This window comes from Capsicum annuum, chromosome 8 (assembly GCF_002878395.1).
Source record: "Capsicum annuum cultivar UCD-10X-F1 chromosome 8, UCD10Xv1.1, whole genome shotgun sequence".
Classification (NCBI taxonomy): domain Eukaryota; kingdom Viridiplantae; phylum Streptophyta; class Magnoliopsida; order Solanales; family Solanaceae; genus Capsicum; species Capsicum annuum.
In genome coordinates, this window is record NC_061118.1 from 147,019,369 (window position 1) to 147,034,489 (window position 15,121).

The 15,121-nt window shown below is 36.3% G+C and overlaps 1 protein-coding gene across 3 annotated transcripts; it reads left to right on the plus strand.

Moving 5' to 3' along the window:
- The first annotated feature begins 2,231 nt into the window (after positions 1 to 2,231).
- On the plus strand, positions 2,232 to 14,805 carry LOC107879259 (ATP-dependent RNA helicase DEAH13). Of its 3 annotated transcripts, XM_016726333.2 has the most exons (12): positions 2,232 to 2,591; positions 2,677 to 2,755; positions 2,835 to 2,912; positions 3,328 to 3,377; positions 3,469 to 3,529; positions 3,611 to 4,006; positions 4,137 to 4,382; positions 4,515 to 4,745; positions 6,670 to 6,783; positions 6,954 to 8,189; positions 11,346 to 12,939; positions 14,380 to 14,805. In XM_016726333.2, the coding sequence occupies exons 1-11, from the start codon at positions 2,548 to 2,550 to the stop codon at positions 12,825 to 12,827; spliced, it is 4,017 nt and encodes a 1,338-aa protein (XP_016581819.2). In that variant the 5' UTR covers positions 2,232 to 2,547; the 3' UTR covers positions 12,828 to 12,939; positions 14,380 to 14,805. The 3 variants fall into 3 exon arrangements, with proteins under 3 accessions (XP_016581819.2, XP_047250460.1, XP_047250461.1); XM_047394504.1 differs by lacking the exon at positions 2,232 to 2,591 and having other exon boundaries at positions 2,700 to 2,755; positions 3,297 to 3,377; XM_047394505.1 differs by lacking the exon at positions 2,232 to 2,591 and having other exon boundaries at positions 2,700 to 2,755; positions 3,313 to 3,377.
- The last annotated feature ends 316 nt before the right edge of the window (positions 14,806 to 15,121 follow it).

Sequence of the window (15,121 nt, forward strand, 5' to 3'; positions counted from 1 at the left end):
TTGGGTGATTTATTATATCATTCTGTTAAATGTAGTTTTAAAATATTTTTTTAAAAGTGTTCATATGTTGTTGTTCATAGATTTGCCGAAGTATAACACTCAGTTGACATCTTAGTTTTAAGGTTGAGATACAACACTCGGTTAACATCTGATATGTTAGATTGAATTTTCTTAAAAAAAAATCAACTTTTATGATTAGCTAAAGTTATAAACCGAAAAAAAATTAACCAAACCGAACTAAACCAACAAGAACCAAACCGACAGTTATTTTTTGGTTTGGTTTTAGAAATTTTAAAATCGACTAAGTTGGTTTGGTTATAGTATTGAACAATAACCGACCCAAATCAACCCATGAATACCCCTAGTAATTAGGATCATCACCAGTAAAACAATGTATTAAATAAGGAAGAAAATTAAACATGAGAGAAAAATAATGATGAGAGAGAAAGAGAGATATATATTAATTAGGATAACATTAAGTTTGAAATTATAATTATCTTATTCTTTAAAACTGTTATATACGTAATATTGAAAAAATAATGTTGTGAGGAGAGTTTTATGTAAAAATTTAAAAGATTAGGGTTATATGTAATAATAATAAAAGTTGGAATTGAAAATTTGTGAAAACACCAAAAATCTCTTTTTCCTTTTCAGAAAAAAATTTCGAAATTTTCATGGCCAAACACCACAATTTCCAACTCCGATTTTTTTTCCAGAAAAAAGGGAAAATTTTCATGGCCAAACGGGCCCTTAATGTATCAAGAGCTAATTATGTATCTCGATAGACTCAAATCAAAAAAAATATATTGAAAGCTAATTATGTATCTTCATAAAGAAAAAAGATGTATCTTCGTTGGATGTATTATGTATCTCGACAGACCCAAAATTAAAAAAGTATATCGGGAGCTAATTAAGTATCTTTATAAATAAAAAAAATGTATCAGCGTTGGATGTATCGGAAGCTAATTATGTATCTCGACAGACTCAAACTCAAAATTTTCAGTAAATATGCAAAATATTGAGATCGTTTGCAATTAAACTCCAAACTCTCGAGATTGATGTTGTTTGCCCCTAGAATTAACACTTTATGATTTTGAGCGACAATATGTGGGAAAACTTGGAAACTTATGTTTTTAAGGAAACAAAAGCCCATGTTTTAAAATAGGCCTAAAACTAAAAGTACTTTTACGGCCCAACTAGTGTATAACCCTCACATATGTCCTCTTCAAAATAGGAATTTGGGCTGTAACATGGGCTCTTTTCACAAGGTTTTTTACTGCATAACCCAATCCATATAGCCCAATTCCCGAGGCCATTATTTTAATAGCGATACAATAACAATATTAACACATCCAGTGAAATTTCGCTAGTGAAGTTAGGGAGGAGAGTGTGAGTGTGAGTGTTCTCAGACGTTACTACTACCTCGTAAAGATAGAAGGCAGAGAAACTGTTACAAAATGATCCTTAGCTCAAGTGCAACTAATTCACTTATAGAGATAAAAATATACTTATACATGTATTGACCAGACAAACAATTTGCAATGAGCATAATTGTAATCCTTTACATCTAAAACACTCAATACATGTTTCCATTGAATTTCATGAAGCTGATGTTATTTTTGCAAGCTTCTTTCTCAAGTCATTATAGAACTCTCTTCAATATATATACACTTCTATATATTATTATACAGTATAAATTCATCTTTATACACAGAGTATGCACTATACATACTATGTATAAATAAGATATAAATAATGCATCGATTCAATTATACAATCCGATATACTTCTTAGACAAACATACATAACAAACTTACATTATAAATCGAGCAAAATCGACAATTCAGAAAGAAATTATAATACAATAGTAATATATAATATTGAAAATTTCATCATTTCATAATTTGCTAAGAAGTAGGTACTCCTTCCACCCATATTAAGAAATCACAAATAAGAAAGTAATTTTACTAATTTATCCCTTAAAGGACTTCTTAGAAACTTTACAAACTATTTTTAGTAAGTCGACCAACTAATATGGGACATAGAGAGTAGAGTGCAAGGGAAAAATAGGGAGACTTCAACACAAATTAAAGTTTTTTTTTTTTTTTTTTTTCAATGGAGTAATAAGTGGATAATTAAACTACTTCTTAGTAATTTAGATGTCCAAATGAACATTATGCTTAATTTTCCCTTAATTAAAATACCCACCCTTTTCAAAACCATCCAACCCACCTATACTAACCCGACCCGAATCCTCAAAAAGGGACCCCGTATCCCCTAGCCGCCACAACTCACTCAAGCAAAAATTACCCTCCATAACTCCACAGCAGTTCTACCAGCTCCGTAAACTCACCGGAATCCGTTTGATTTTAACGTCGTCCGCCGGAGCTCCGTCAATTATTTCTGCCTGAGTTCCAGTTTCCTCCTTATTACTGAAAAATGCACCGTTAATTACTTTCAATCCTAAGTTGAGTGCCTTCACCTGCCTTGCCCTTGAGCCGCCGTTGCCGTTATATTACTCTGTGACTCTTTTTTTGGTTCTTGATAATGAAGTGTAGTACAGATATTAACCTCGATACAGACATCTGGAGGTAAATTTTTCAGCTGAGAATGTAAATTTAGAAGCTTTTGTGGTTATTAATTGTAAAATATGTTGATTATTCTTCTCTTAATTAGCTTGAATGATCAAGACAGCAATGCAATTATATTGCCAGACAAGAAAAAGAAGAATAAGAAGAAAGAAAAGGAAAGACAGGTATAAATAGAAAATTAATGTCCTCTATATGTAGTCAGTATTTGCAGATGACTGATTGTTTTAGTATATATTTGATTAGGTGTCCAAAAAGCTTAAAACGAAGAATAATAATAGTAAGTTAAGTCAATCGCAGAAGAAAAAGTTGAAGAAAGTCGAGGTTAGTCGGTCCACGAATGTTCATTGTTCTTTTATTTATTACTACTTCCTCTGTCTCAATTTGTTTGTCTTAATTTACTTTTTAGTTTGTTTTAAGAGAATGCCTATTTCTTTTTTTGGTAACTGTTTGATTCTTACTTTCCACGTGATATGTTTAAGAGCACAAGATTAAAGGAGATTTTGGTACATTCTACGTATCTTTAGTTTAACACCAGAAGATTTAGAAGTTCTTTTACTTTTTTAAACTCCGAGCCCAACTATGTTGCTTGAACCCTCCAAAATGCTTAAGTTTTGGAGGATTCAACATACACCAAGCTATAATTTTGAAGAAATCAAGCAACATTGATACGAGGGAGTACTTACATTTTCAACTACTGTATTTTAGACTTCAAATAATTCAGATTGGACAAATGTAGGAAGACAAAGAGAAGGCAATCCTTTTAGCAGAAAGCATTAAGACCTTGAAGTAAGAACTGCTTCATCTAACTTGAACAATTTTTCACTTTAAGGATTCAAGAACTTTTTTTCCTGAGAATGATAAATAATTCATATTTCAGGAAGCACCGGATTCAAGATGATCTTTATTCACTTATGTGGTCTTCAAGGAACTTGGGTCAGGTTTGTGTATTCCATCTCGATTATACTTCATATCTTACTGATTAGACATTAGCTCTAAAATCATGTCCTGTAATGTGGTAGGGTGAAACTAGCCGTGAAAAACGTAGTAGAGAAATGCAGTTTTCTAGGGCAGGGCTAGATGTGCCACATACAGATCGACCAGTCAAGAAAAGGACTGTCGATGACCTATCTAGTGATTTCTTGCATGATTCTGAAGAAATGCAGCCGAGTCCAATAGTCAATGGTAATCTTTTGCACTCCTCCATAGGAGAAGGTGGAGTCCCAACTGATGCACCCATCATACCAGGGTCTCCTCTAGAGTTGACTTGTCAGAGTGGTCTTTTAGTATGCAGTAGAGGTGCTTCTGTGCGAATTAAACAAGAAGAGGATGGTACTGCAGAATGTTTAAAGTTAGATTATCAGCTAAATCGCCTACCCGTTTCTGATTGTCATAATGATGAAAGGAGGAAATCAATGGTATTGCTTAACTCTCTGTTTATACTTCCTTTTAGTTTGTGTTAGCCACAGATATAGTACCTCATTTCCATTAAGGCTCTTTTATATGCATGTCATCCGTGTTCTTGTGTGGTTTCTTCATATTGAGCAGGACGATACCAAGGCTGTCCAAAATCCCAGTCTGAGCAATAGTAGCAACTCAGCTAACTGTCTTCCTCAAAGAGCTTTAACAACTCCAGTTGTTGTGCATGTTTCAAGACCAAAGGAGGTTGAAAATAACAGGAGCGATCTGCCGATAGTCATGATGGAGCAGGAGATAATGGAAGCTATAAATGACAACACTTGTGTAATAGTTTGTGGTGAGACTGGTTGTGGTAAGACAACCCAAGTTCCACAGGTGAGATATTCTATTGTTCTATATGCTTCCTTTTCCTTCCATTGGTGGTAATAGAGTTGTATTTCGTTCTTCCTTAATTTTCAATTTTATTTTAGTGGTTTTATCTCTTGCTTTTTGTTTGGTATCTTTCAGTTCCTTTATGAAGCAGGCTATGGTTCAAATCATTCCAATGGTCGTGGTGGGATTATTGGTGTGACTCAACCACGCCGTGTTGCGGTTCTTGCAACTGCCAAGCGAGTGGCATTTGAGCTTGGTCTTCGTCTTGGCAAAGAGGTTGGTTTCCAAGTTAGGCATGACAGGAGGATAGGAGACAATTGTTCGATAAAGTTCATGACAGATGGAATTTTGCTTCGTGAACTGCAGGTAAGATTTGAGTATTAGTATATAGGTGAATTGAAATCTTCGTCCCTGTCTTATAAGTGCTGTGTGTTGTGTCATTACTGTCATCCTTTTGCACATCTTAAAGGGGTACACACTACGTCAGTGCTAAATCTGTAAGAAAAGGTTGAGAAAATTAGGGCAATACCATAAATAGTTAAAGAATCGAAACCTCATTAATTTTACTTTCAAAGAAGCCACAGATTCGTTTCAATCAATCAACTATGCCTTAATTTGTAACTAGCTGGAGTTGGCTAATGAATCCGTTATCTCCATTCCGCTCAGTTCAGATCTATTTTAAATCCAATAATGGAAAATCTTAGCACTATGGGCTTCTGTTTGGATGAGTGGCTCCTTTGATGGTTGAGATAACATATAGAGACAGGGGTAAGCACTTTAATGGCCAAGCAAAGTTCAGAAGCGGGATCAATTGTAAAATGGGGATGCAATTCAAAGCATGTCTGTGAATGCAACTATAATCACACAGTTCTTGTTTTTAACCTTCTGTTGTGAGATTATTATTGTGCTGCAGGTTATGAGGTCTCATTGCAAAATTATTAATATAATTATCTTTCGGAGACATAATGATTGGGCGCACCTAGACATTTTTACAATTTTCATTTGAAATCGAATAATGTTGAATAAAAACCTAACATGTACACTTTGAAATAATTTAAATTTGTTTGAGCAATTCACAGAAGGACATAAAACGAAATTGTCATTTGAAGGAACGGATTAAGTTTCCAATTGTAATCGGTCTCTCCTGAATGAAGCTACTTCTTCAGAAGTGGGATCAATTGTAAAATCGGGATGCAGTTCAAAGCATGCGTCTGATGCAACTATAATCCTACTGTTCTTGTTTTTAACCTTCTGCAATAGATGATTATTGTGCTGCAGGGTGTGAGGTCTCATTACAAAATTATTAATGTTTTTGGGAGAAACAATGATTAGACGCACCTATACATTTTTTCACTTTACATATTAAATTGAATAATGTGGAATGAAAACCTAACATGTACATAAAAATATCCTTTCGGTGTCATTTGAAGGAAAGAACGGATTAGGTTCAGGTTCCAATTGTATTCGGTCTCTCCTGCATGAAGCTACTTGTTTGATAGGGGCAATATCACGTTACATGCTATAGTCAGTTCATGCTCCATTTTGTCCATTGTAGATGTTTCAATATGGCTTTCTTTTATTCTTTGTCAACTTGTGCTTTGTGACTTGTGAGCATCAAATATTGAACACGCACATTGTTGACCTTGCTTTTTCAGATGTGAGTTAAAAATTCCAATTGCATAAATTCGTATATGTTGCAGTTACTTTTTGACAGGTAAATAATTTTATGAATTTTGGCAAAAAATCGGTGAAATGAAATAACAGTTACCCTACAGCGACAAACATGGATCAAGAGTGTCTGCGCAAGGCCTTTCTCTTCTTCGTTCAAAGAGGAAATGCACCTATTTGAATGATACTTATTCATAAAGATTGGTTCTTTTGAAGTTATATACTGACCTCTTTTAAACATAATTTAAAAAAAGGGTTATGTCCAAAGGATTGGATTTGTAATGTTATCTCTATTTGTTTATTAGGGGGAGATAGGGAATGAATGACATAAATATTGGCTATTTGTAGCAGTGCAAAATGATCACTCATCTTACTTGTCTTAGAAACTGTCATGTTAGGGTTGTCTTTGAAGGGCAGGTTGCTCCTATGATATATTATGCTATAAGGGTAAACTAAAAAGTGATGCGACTGCAAAGATTTAGTTGTTGCTGCCGTCTCACAGTATCCTTTGAGCAATTTGAATTTCCTGTTGTTAGTTTTCTTGAATTTTTATTTAGTTAAGCAAGTTTGTATATTCTTCTTACGATGATATTCTCTCCCTGACCCTCCAACTTTAATGCAGAATGATTTTCTTTTAAGGCGTTACTCAGTCTTAATCTTGGATGAGGCTCATGAGAGGAGCTTGAACACCGATATACTAATCGGTATGCTTTCGCGTATAATAAGAGAACGTCAGGTGAGAAAATGGTTTGCCATCTTCATGCAGTCAGTTGTCATTTCTTTATTCTTAGGCGACCTTAAAAATAATAGTGGTTAATCTAAGACTCCTGTTCTCCTTTTTTCTCTCTGGCTCTCTCTCTCCCTTTTTTCTAATTTGACTCCTTTCATTTGTGGTTTTATCTGTAGAAAGAATATGAGGAACAACAGAAGAAGCTTCTTTCAGGACAAACAATAAGCCCTGAAAAGAGAGTTTATCCACTGAAACTTGTGCTGATGAGTGCTACACTTCGAGTTGAGGACTTCATGTCTGGCAGAAAAATTTTCTGTCATCCCCCCCCTGTAATGGAAGTCCCCACTCGCCAATATCCAGTGACTATTCATTTCTCTAAGAGAACTGAGATGGTGGACTATGTTGGCCAAGCGTATAAAAAGATATTGTCAATTCACAAGAGATTGCCGCCTGGTGGTATACTTGTGTTTGTGACAGGGCAAAGGGAAGTTGAATACTTGTGTCAAAAGTTGCGCAAAGCTTCTAAGGAGATAGTTGATAGAGCTTCCAAAGATGATAATAAGCTATCTTTGGTATCTGAAGGGAATACCACCAGAGAAAAGGTTGACAAGGAGATAAGTGAGGCATTTGATGTTGAAAGGAGTTCCGTAAATGAGATAACTGAACGCTTTAATTCCTATGATGAGGATCATGGTGAATCTTATGAAGATGACTCAGAAATTTCGTATGATTCAGCAGATGATAGTGATTTGGATGTTTATAGTGATGATGATGCAGGGCTGCTAAACCAAAAATCTCCACGCTCTGATGGTAAGTTAGATGTCTTAGGTAAGGAGGGAACCCTAACATCCCTGAAGGATGCATTTGAAGCTTTGACCAGTAAAAGGACATCAGAACCCGATTCCTGCGGAAAGGAACTTGTTCCTATTACTGAAGAAGGGACGGCCTCAAATGAATCTGAACTTCTATTCGGCAAGGTTAGGGTTGGGGCTAATGGGACTTGTGCTGGTCCGATGTGTGTTCTACCTCTTTATGCTATGCTTCCGGCATCCTCACAGCTTCGTGTGTTTGAAGAGGTCAAGGAAGGAGAACGCCTAGTTGTTGTGGCCACTAATGTGGCTGAAACCTCATTGACCATTCCTGGTATAAAATATGTGGTTGACACAGGAAGAGAAAAGGTCAAAAAGTACAACTCTTCTAATGGTATGGAAGCATATGAAATACAATTTATAAGTAAGGCTTCAGCTGCTCAGCGTGCAGGAAGAGCAGGAAGAACTGGTCCTGGGCACTGTTATCGGCTTTATTCTTCTGCAGTCTTCAATGACATGTTCTTTGACTTCTCAAATGCAGAAATACTGAAAGTACCAGTTGATGGTGTTGTCCTACTTCTGAAGTCCATGCATATTGATAAGGCAAGTATCTTGTTTGAGATAGGCTGTTCTCTTCTATGTTCCATCACTGGGTTAAAGTGTTATTATTTTTAGTATTTGTAAAGTCACCACCATTGAAGATGTGTCTTACTGACTTTAATTTTCTACCACAAATTCTTTGATGGACCAATTGTTTTAACTATGGGCACCTTGCTTGGATAGTTTGACTGTTGCTAGCTGATGTTACCTGAAAATTTGCTGCAAAGAGAACTTCCTACTAGATGTTGTAACTTAATCTGGTTGTTCAACTCATGTTTTGCTCCTCATATTTGAGACTCAGGCTTGAATTTGCACGTTATAAAGCCATCTAAGAATTAGCACCTGAGAAATCAGTTGATTTCGAGTTGGAAACTATTAATACTCCTGCATATCTGTTAAAAATACAAATTCTGTCCATTGCACGGAGAGTTTGAGGTTCTTGGACCATGTACTGTTAAAGTCTAAGGCTGCATTTGTTTTCTTTAAGATTCAGACTTCTGAATCTGAATGCACATCCGAATGATTAAGATGTTGTCTCTAAATCTGAAAATTGAATGATTAAGACTGTTTTTCAACATCTGAATGTGCAAAAAAATTTTATTTGTATATATAATAAAATAAAAAATACAATTCAAATAAAAAATTAATTCTATATTAGAAAAGTATGCAATTTAATACAACAAAATTATTATTTGATTCAAAAAAAATATTTATGTTTGTTAGTGATAGTGGAGATAGTTTCTAATGATGGTTGCTGTGACAATGATTGATGTTAGTGATATAATGATGGTTGCTGTGACAATGATTGATGTTAGTGATTAATAATGTTGGTGGTGATAGTTGTGATGTTTGGTATTGTAATGACTATTATGATGGTGGTGATTGATAGTGGTGGTTGTGGTTGTGATGTGATGTTGTTTGATGTTAGTAGTTAGAGGTGTTGATTGTGATGACTGAAAAATGAATGCATGATGGTTTATGATGTGTTGGTGCTAGTTGAAAATGTTGTTAGTTGTGATGGTGGAGATGATTGTTAGTAGAGATAAATTGTAGCGATGATAGTGGTTGAAGTGGTGGTAGAGGTGGCGTTACTAGTGACAATGGTAGTGGCGGCCGAAGAATGTGGGGAGATTGTGATGTATTAGTGGTAGTTAGCGGTGGTGCTAGTTGTGATAGATGAGGGATTGACTGGTAGTGGTTGATGATGGTGGTGCTGTTGACGGCGGTGGTGGCGGTGAATATAATTAGAATAATAGAGGTAGTAGGTGTAATAGCGGTTGACAATAGTGGTTGGTAGCGATATTTGTTGTCGATGGTGGTTGTGATGGTGGAGGTGGTTGGTGGTGGTGGTTGACAATGGTGGCGGTGACGGGTGGTTAGTGGTGGTGACTGATGATTATGAATAGATTGACGGTGAATATTATCCAACACTAGAATACCTCTTCAGACCTATTAAGACTTGGTTCTAGATCTGTATGAATAAGACCTATTCAGACCTAGTAAGAGCTAAAGTTATAATAAAAAACAAATGTACTTAATGGTCTGAAGTCTGAACCATTCAGATTCAGACCTCCATTAAGTGCAAACAAATGAGGCCTAAGAGGTTTAGAGTTTCTAATTGTTGATCAGTTTTAAATTGGTTTTTGTGTATATCCTCCTCCTAGTACATTTTATTATCGCCTTCGTTATGCTTCTTTAGTATCTCTATATTGATTCTTTTTTAGAGCAGAGACTCCGGTAAAGGAATTTTACAACTCAGCAAGTCATTTAAATCCACAATATTTAATTTGTTCAAAAGTCTGAATTATACTGATTGTTTGATGGTACCTTAAACAGCCTGCTAATTGTAAGTACTCGTGTAGTGGGACATTGAGTTTTATTGATACTTTATATAATCTGAGTTCAGTGTGAGCATTTTCCTCCTTTTCATTCTATTGACATGTATTGTGTTTGGATAGTGGGGGTGGAGGGCTCACAAGTTGAATGTCACTATAGCATGAGGAAACAGTTTTATGAATTGCTTGGTCTCCACACGCTAGTACCAGTTTCCTTGATAACCTTATACAAAACCAATAGTGAAATGCTATGCTCTTGGTTCTTGGTCAAGTAAATGTTAGCAGGTCTGTGTAACATATAATTTGAAGGTGCTTGAAAGTTGAAAGTGAAATGTCAAACTATAATTTTCCACCTGAACTACTTAAAACTTCTGGGCTGTAGTTCTGCTATTATTCTTAATGATTTTAGGGAATAGGACGGCAACTTATTCCAAAAAGGGGTCGAGGCTGTTAGGACATGCCTCTTAAGTTGGTGCACTGTGAATTCCATCAAAGGATTCCATTTTCTGGATAAGTTCCATTGATGGATTTTATGGAACAGAATATAGTCCCTTCTTTCTTTTTTTCCTTTTTTGTGTGTGTGTTGAGAAACGTGTATGTTTCTTTTATCAAAATTTAGATATACCATTATTTTCAGTGGAATGGCGTTGTTCATATTTTCAGCTATTTATTGGCAGTTCATTTTATTGGGGCTTATTGGAGAATGCGGACCTGGTTTGGTGCAATTGGGACTAATCTAAATCATGTTACTGTAAAAAATATGCTCATATTACGATTTAGTTAATAGTTACCATTTCATATGATTATCTTGGTAGATAATGTAAGATTTTGTCCTCTTCTTCCTTTGTATGTTTTATTATATAATGCAATATGGCCCTCAATACTCGAGCCAAGAGTTCACCGTAAACAGCCTCTCTACCTCTTCATGGGTAGGGTTAAGGTCTGCATGCACCCACCCTCTCCAGACCCCACATGTGGGTCTATACTGAACTATGTTGTTGTGGTTTCTTGGAGTCCCATAGATTGGAAACAGTCTTGTGGAGAAGTAGCCCTTTGAGGAGTTCTCTAAGCTGTCTAACTACTGTCAGCCTCTCCTCCCCTCCCCTCCCCCCTTACCCAAACAAGAAAAAATTATAGATTAAAAAAACTATTGGCTGGTCGACATCCTTACCCCCATCCCAATCAAAAAGGAATAAAATCACTCATAGTTCATTTTACTTGCTTATCTCAAGTAGATTGAAGATTTCTTTTCTATGTGATTCTGCATGTAATTTCTCTTGTTATTTATAGACTACCACCATTCATGTGTCCGTTGTTATTTCAGGTTGCTAACTTCCCTTTCCCTACTCCTCCTGAGCCAACTGCCTTAGTTGAAGCAGAGCGTTGCTTAAAGGTTCTTGAAGCACTTGATAGCAATGGAAGGCTTACACCTCTAGGGAAGGCCATGGCACAATATCCTATGAGTCCTCGCCACTCCCGTATGCTCCTTACAGTAATACAAATAATGCAAAAGGTGAAGGATTATTCCCGCGCAAACACAGTCTTCGCTTATGCAGTTGCAGCAGCTGCAGCTTTGAGCTTGTCAAATCCTTTCCTTACGGAGTTTGAAGGGAAGAATAAAGATCTTGATGGCTTGAAACAGGATGAGAAACCAGGCTCAGCAGTAAGTGAGAGAGACTTGGGGAAAGAGGAGAAAATGAGGATAAAAAAGCTGAAAGAAACTGCTAGAGTGTCTCGTGCAAAGTTTTCAAACCCCAGCAGTGATGTTTTGACAGTGGCATATGCTCTACAATGTTTTGAACTTTCTGGTAAACCACTGGAATTCTGCAAAGACAACACATTACATTTTAAAACAATGGAGGAAATGTCCAAGTTGAGGAAGCAGCTCATTAATCTTGTTTTTAACTCCAAATTATGTGAGTTGCAGCAAAATTTCTCATGGCCTCATGGTAATTTGGATGACGTAGAATGTGCATGGAGGATTCCTTCAAACAAATGCCCTCTTCAACTGAATGAGGAGGAGATTTTGGGCCAAGCTATTTGTGCTGGCTGGGCGGACAGGGTTGCTAAACGCATTAAGGATGTTTCATCCTTATCGGAATCTGACAGAAAAGTTCATGCAGTTCGATATCAGGCTTGCTTGGTAAAAGAAACTGTGTTCCTCCATCGAAGGTCATCGATTGCTAAATCTGCTCCACAATATTTAGTCTACACTGAGCTACTGCATACAAGAAGGCCGTATATCCAAGGAGCAACTAGTGTGAAAGAGAATTGGCTCGTTAAGTATGCTCCATCGCTATGCAGTTTTTCTGCACCTCTCTCAGATCCAAAACCTTATTATGACCCGATGAATGATCAGGTCCTCTGTTGGGTGAGTCCAACTTTTGGCCCTCATCTTTGGAAGCTCCCTCTGCATGGTTTGCCAATCGAAGATGAAATCAGCCGGGTGGCAGTATTTGCTAGTTCTTTGCTTGAAGGCAAAGTTCTGCCTTGCCTAAAATCTGTACAGAAATTCTTGGCAGCCTCACCAGCTAGCATTTTGAAGCCTGAGTCGTTGGGACTTAAGCGGGTTGGCAATCTTTTAAACAAGATGAGGATCAGGAAGATAAGGATTGATAGTTGTGCCAAGCTAAGGAAGTTGTGGAATGGTAGCAACAAAGGATTGTATGAAGAATTTGAGGATTGGTTTCAGGAAGGATTTCGTGACCATTTTAAAGACCTTTGGGCAGAGATGCAACGTGAAGTACGTTTAGACCCGATAGAACGTTTCCCAGAGAAGGTCAAGAGAAGGAAAAGGAAACCATGAGCTTCCGATGATAAGTGAAACATTAAATGCGTTGCAGAATATATATCTGCTTATTTTGATGATGTGAACTTCATTGGTATGGTACCACAGGCATAATATATCTGTCAGTGAGGTAATGCTAGTTTCCTGCCTTCCCTTTCCTTGCTGTCTAGATCTTTAGATGTTTGGTTTTGGATTGTCATGTCTTTGACCAAAAACTATTACCAATTCTTCTCTCATTCACTATGGGCAAAGAGATTTTAGCCAAACCTTCTAGCGGAAACAGTCTCTCTATCTCCAAAGTAGGGGTAAGGTCTCCAAACCCTGCCCAAACCCCACTTTGTGGATTACACTAGGTATGCTGTTGTTGTTGCTTGTTTTGAGAAATATTCTTGCATACTATGGTTTCCTGTAAGGACCAACTTAAATAATATCACTTAATGCTTTGTGGTTCTTTTAGTTTTAGATATCATGCTTTAGGAAAACTTAATTGCTCTAAAGTTTGTTTGCTCATGTGTGAACTACTATTGATTCTTTGAATTTAGGATAATGTGCTAGTTTAAGATAACTTCCATCTAATTTAAGTCCTGTAACCACCTATCGGTGAATTGAGATGTATTTTGGTGATGATGGCTAAGTAAAGATATATGAGGACTCTGTTTTTCTTGTTTGAATAGTGTTTATTATCTTAAAATTTCAGTTGTACTATAGTAGAATCCTATTTTTAACGGTTAAAAAAAATGAAAAAAAACCCAGGTCTCTTGTCTCCAGTTTTCAGTCCTATGGGAAGGGCTCTATCTATTTAGCTTAGACAATTTTAAGAGTTTACAAGTGAGCAGCATGTTCCATTAAGTTCTTTGCTGGACGTTTAGATTAGGATCTCTGGCGTGACTTCCATTTAAGTTCTTTGCTTGATGTTATGACCAAGGAGTTATTTTGGTTTTGATATGGCGACTCATCACTTCCACAAAAATGTCATTGATTTTGAGAAATATTATAAAAAAAAAAGACAGGAGTTGAGATCACTGTACTTTCATCTGTTTGATCACAGTGGTAACTCAGTATTTGCACTTAGTTGTAACTCTGATATCTGACTTAATTAATTATCCAAAATTCAAGTTTAACGATGAAGTAAAATAGGTCACTCTCCATGCTTTTATATTTGGTAGAGTACTTCTCAAGATATTTCCTATGCTAGTTAGTGAAAGTCGCGTTGCTTCAAGTCTTATTTGATTAAAATATATGCTTGTTTAAGGGAATACGATTTAATATTCTGCTATTTCATATCTAAACCCTATTGAGTTACCGAACGTCGCATACCAAACACTTCTAGTGAAGTTTTGGGGTGTGACAGTCCATGTTACCTAACTCGTCTTCATGTCAATAGGATAGAGACGTGTGACTCCTAAAATAACAACTTTTATACACATAACAAGGTAGCAAATTTTTGTAGATGTTCCCTTGTAGATTAATACTAGGTTTTTTTGGGTTCCTTTCCCTTATTACAGTAATCAGTTTCATGAAGGCATGCGATGCGTTTACATTAACTGTTAAAGAGTATTGGTGTTTGCAGTTAGAAGAGCAGAATCAAGGATCTTGATTTTCGATTTTGATGCAATGACCTAGTTTAGAAGGAAGAGGAGGAGTATCCAACCAAGACTAAAGCTGCGACAACACTCATCTTCTAACTTGGAAGAGGACGTGTTCCCTGCAGGTTTGGGCACAGTTTATACCAGAATTCAAAGCTCATATGCTTTGCCTTTAGATTCAATAGTTACTACAGAACATATGCAAAGTATTATACTTTGGCAAAGAACCTATAAAGTTCTTGGTACTGCATTTATTTATGTAGATGGTTAGATAATTTTATAAACAGGTTGTAGCGCGTTCTGGCCAAAAATATAAATCTGTAGAAATGTAGCTTGTGTTGATGGATATCATGTTATTACCTCGCGTGAATTCTGAAACATATGAATACTAAGTAGTTTTTTTTTTCTTCCTTTGGACAATTTAATTGGGCTCCATTTAAATTAAGGGCAAACAAAAAAAAAACACATGTTCATTTTCGAAACTCTATTAAGGAATAGTGGGCTGTTTAGCGTATTAAACAAGAGTCATATGAGCCTTCATCTTATTTCTTCCTATCGAACGTACGAGCTATCGTGTAAGCAACAAGATTGCACTATCTTCTAATTTCTAACCAAATTGAACCAACTTCATGTCTTGCACGATTGCTCCTACTTTTGAGAGAGGGTCGGTTTTCGTATATGTTTTGTTGAAATGAAATAGGGACATTAAAAAAGCCAAACAAGAGA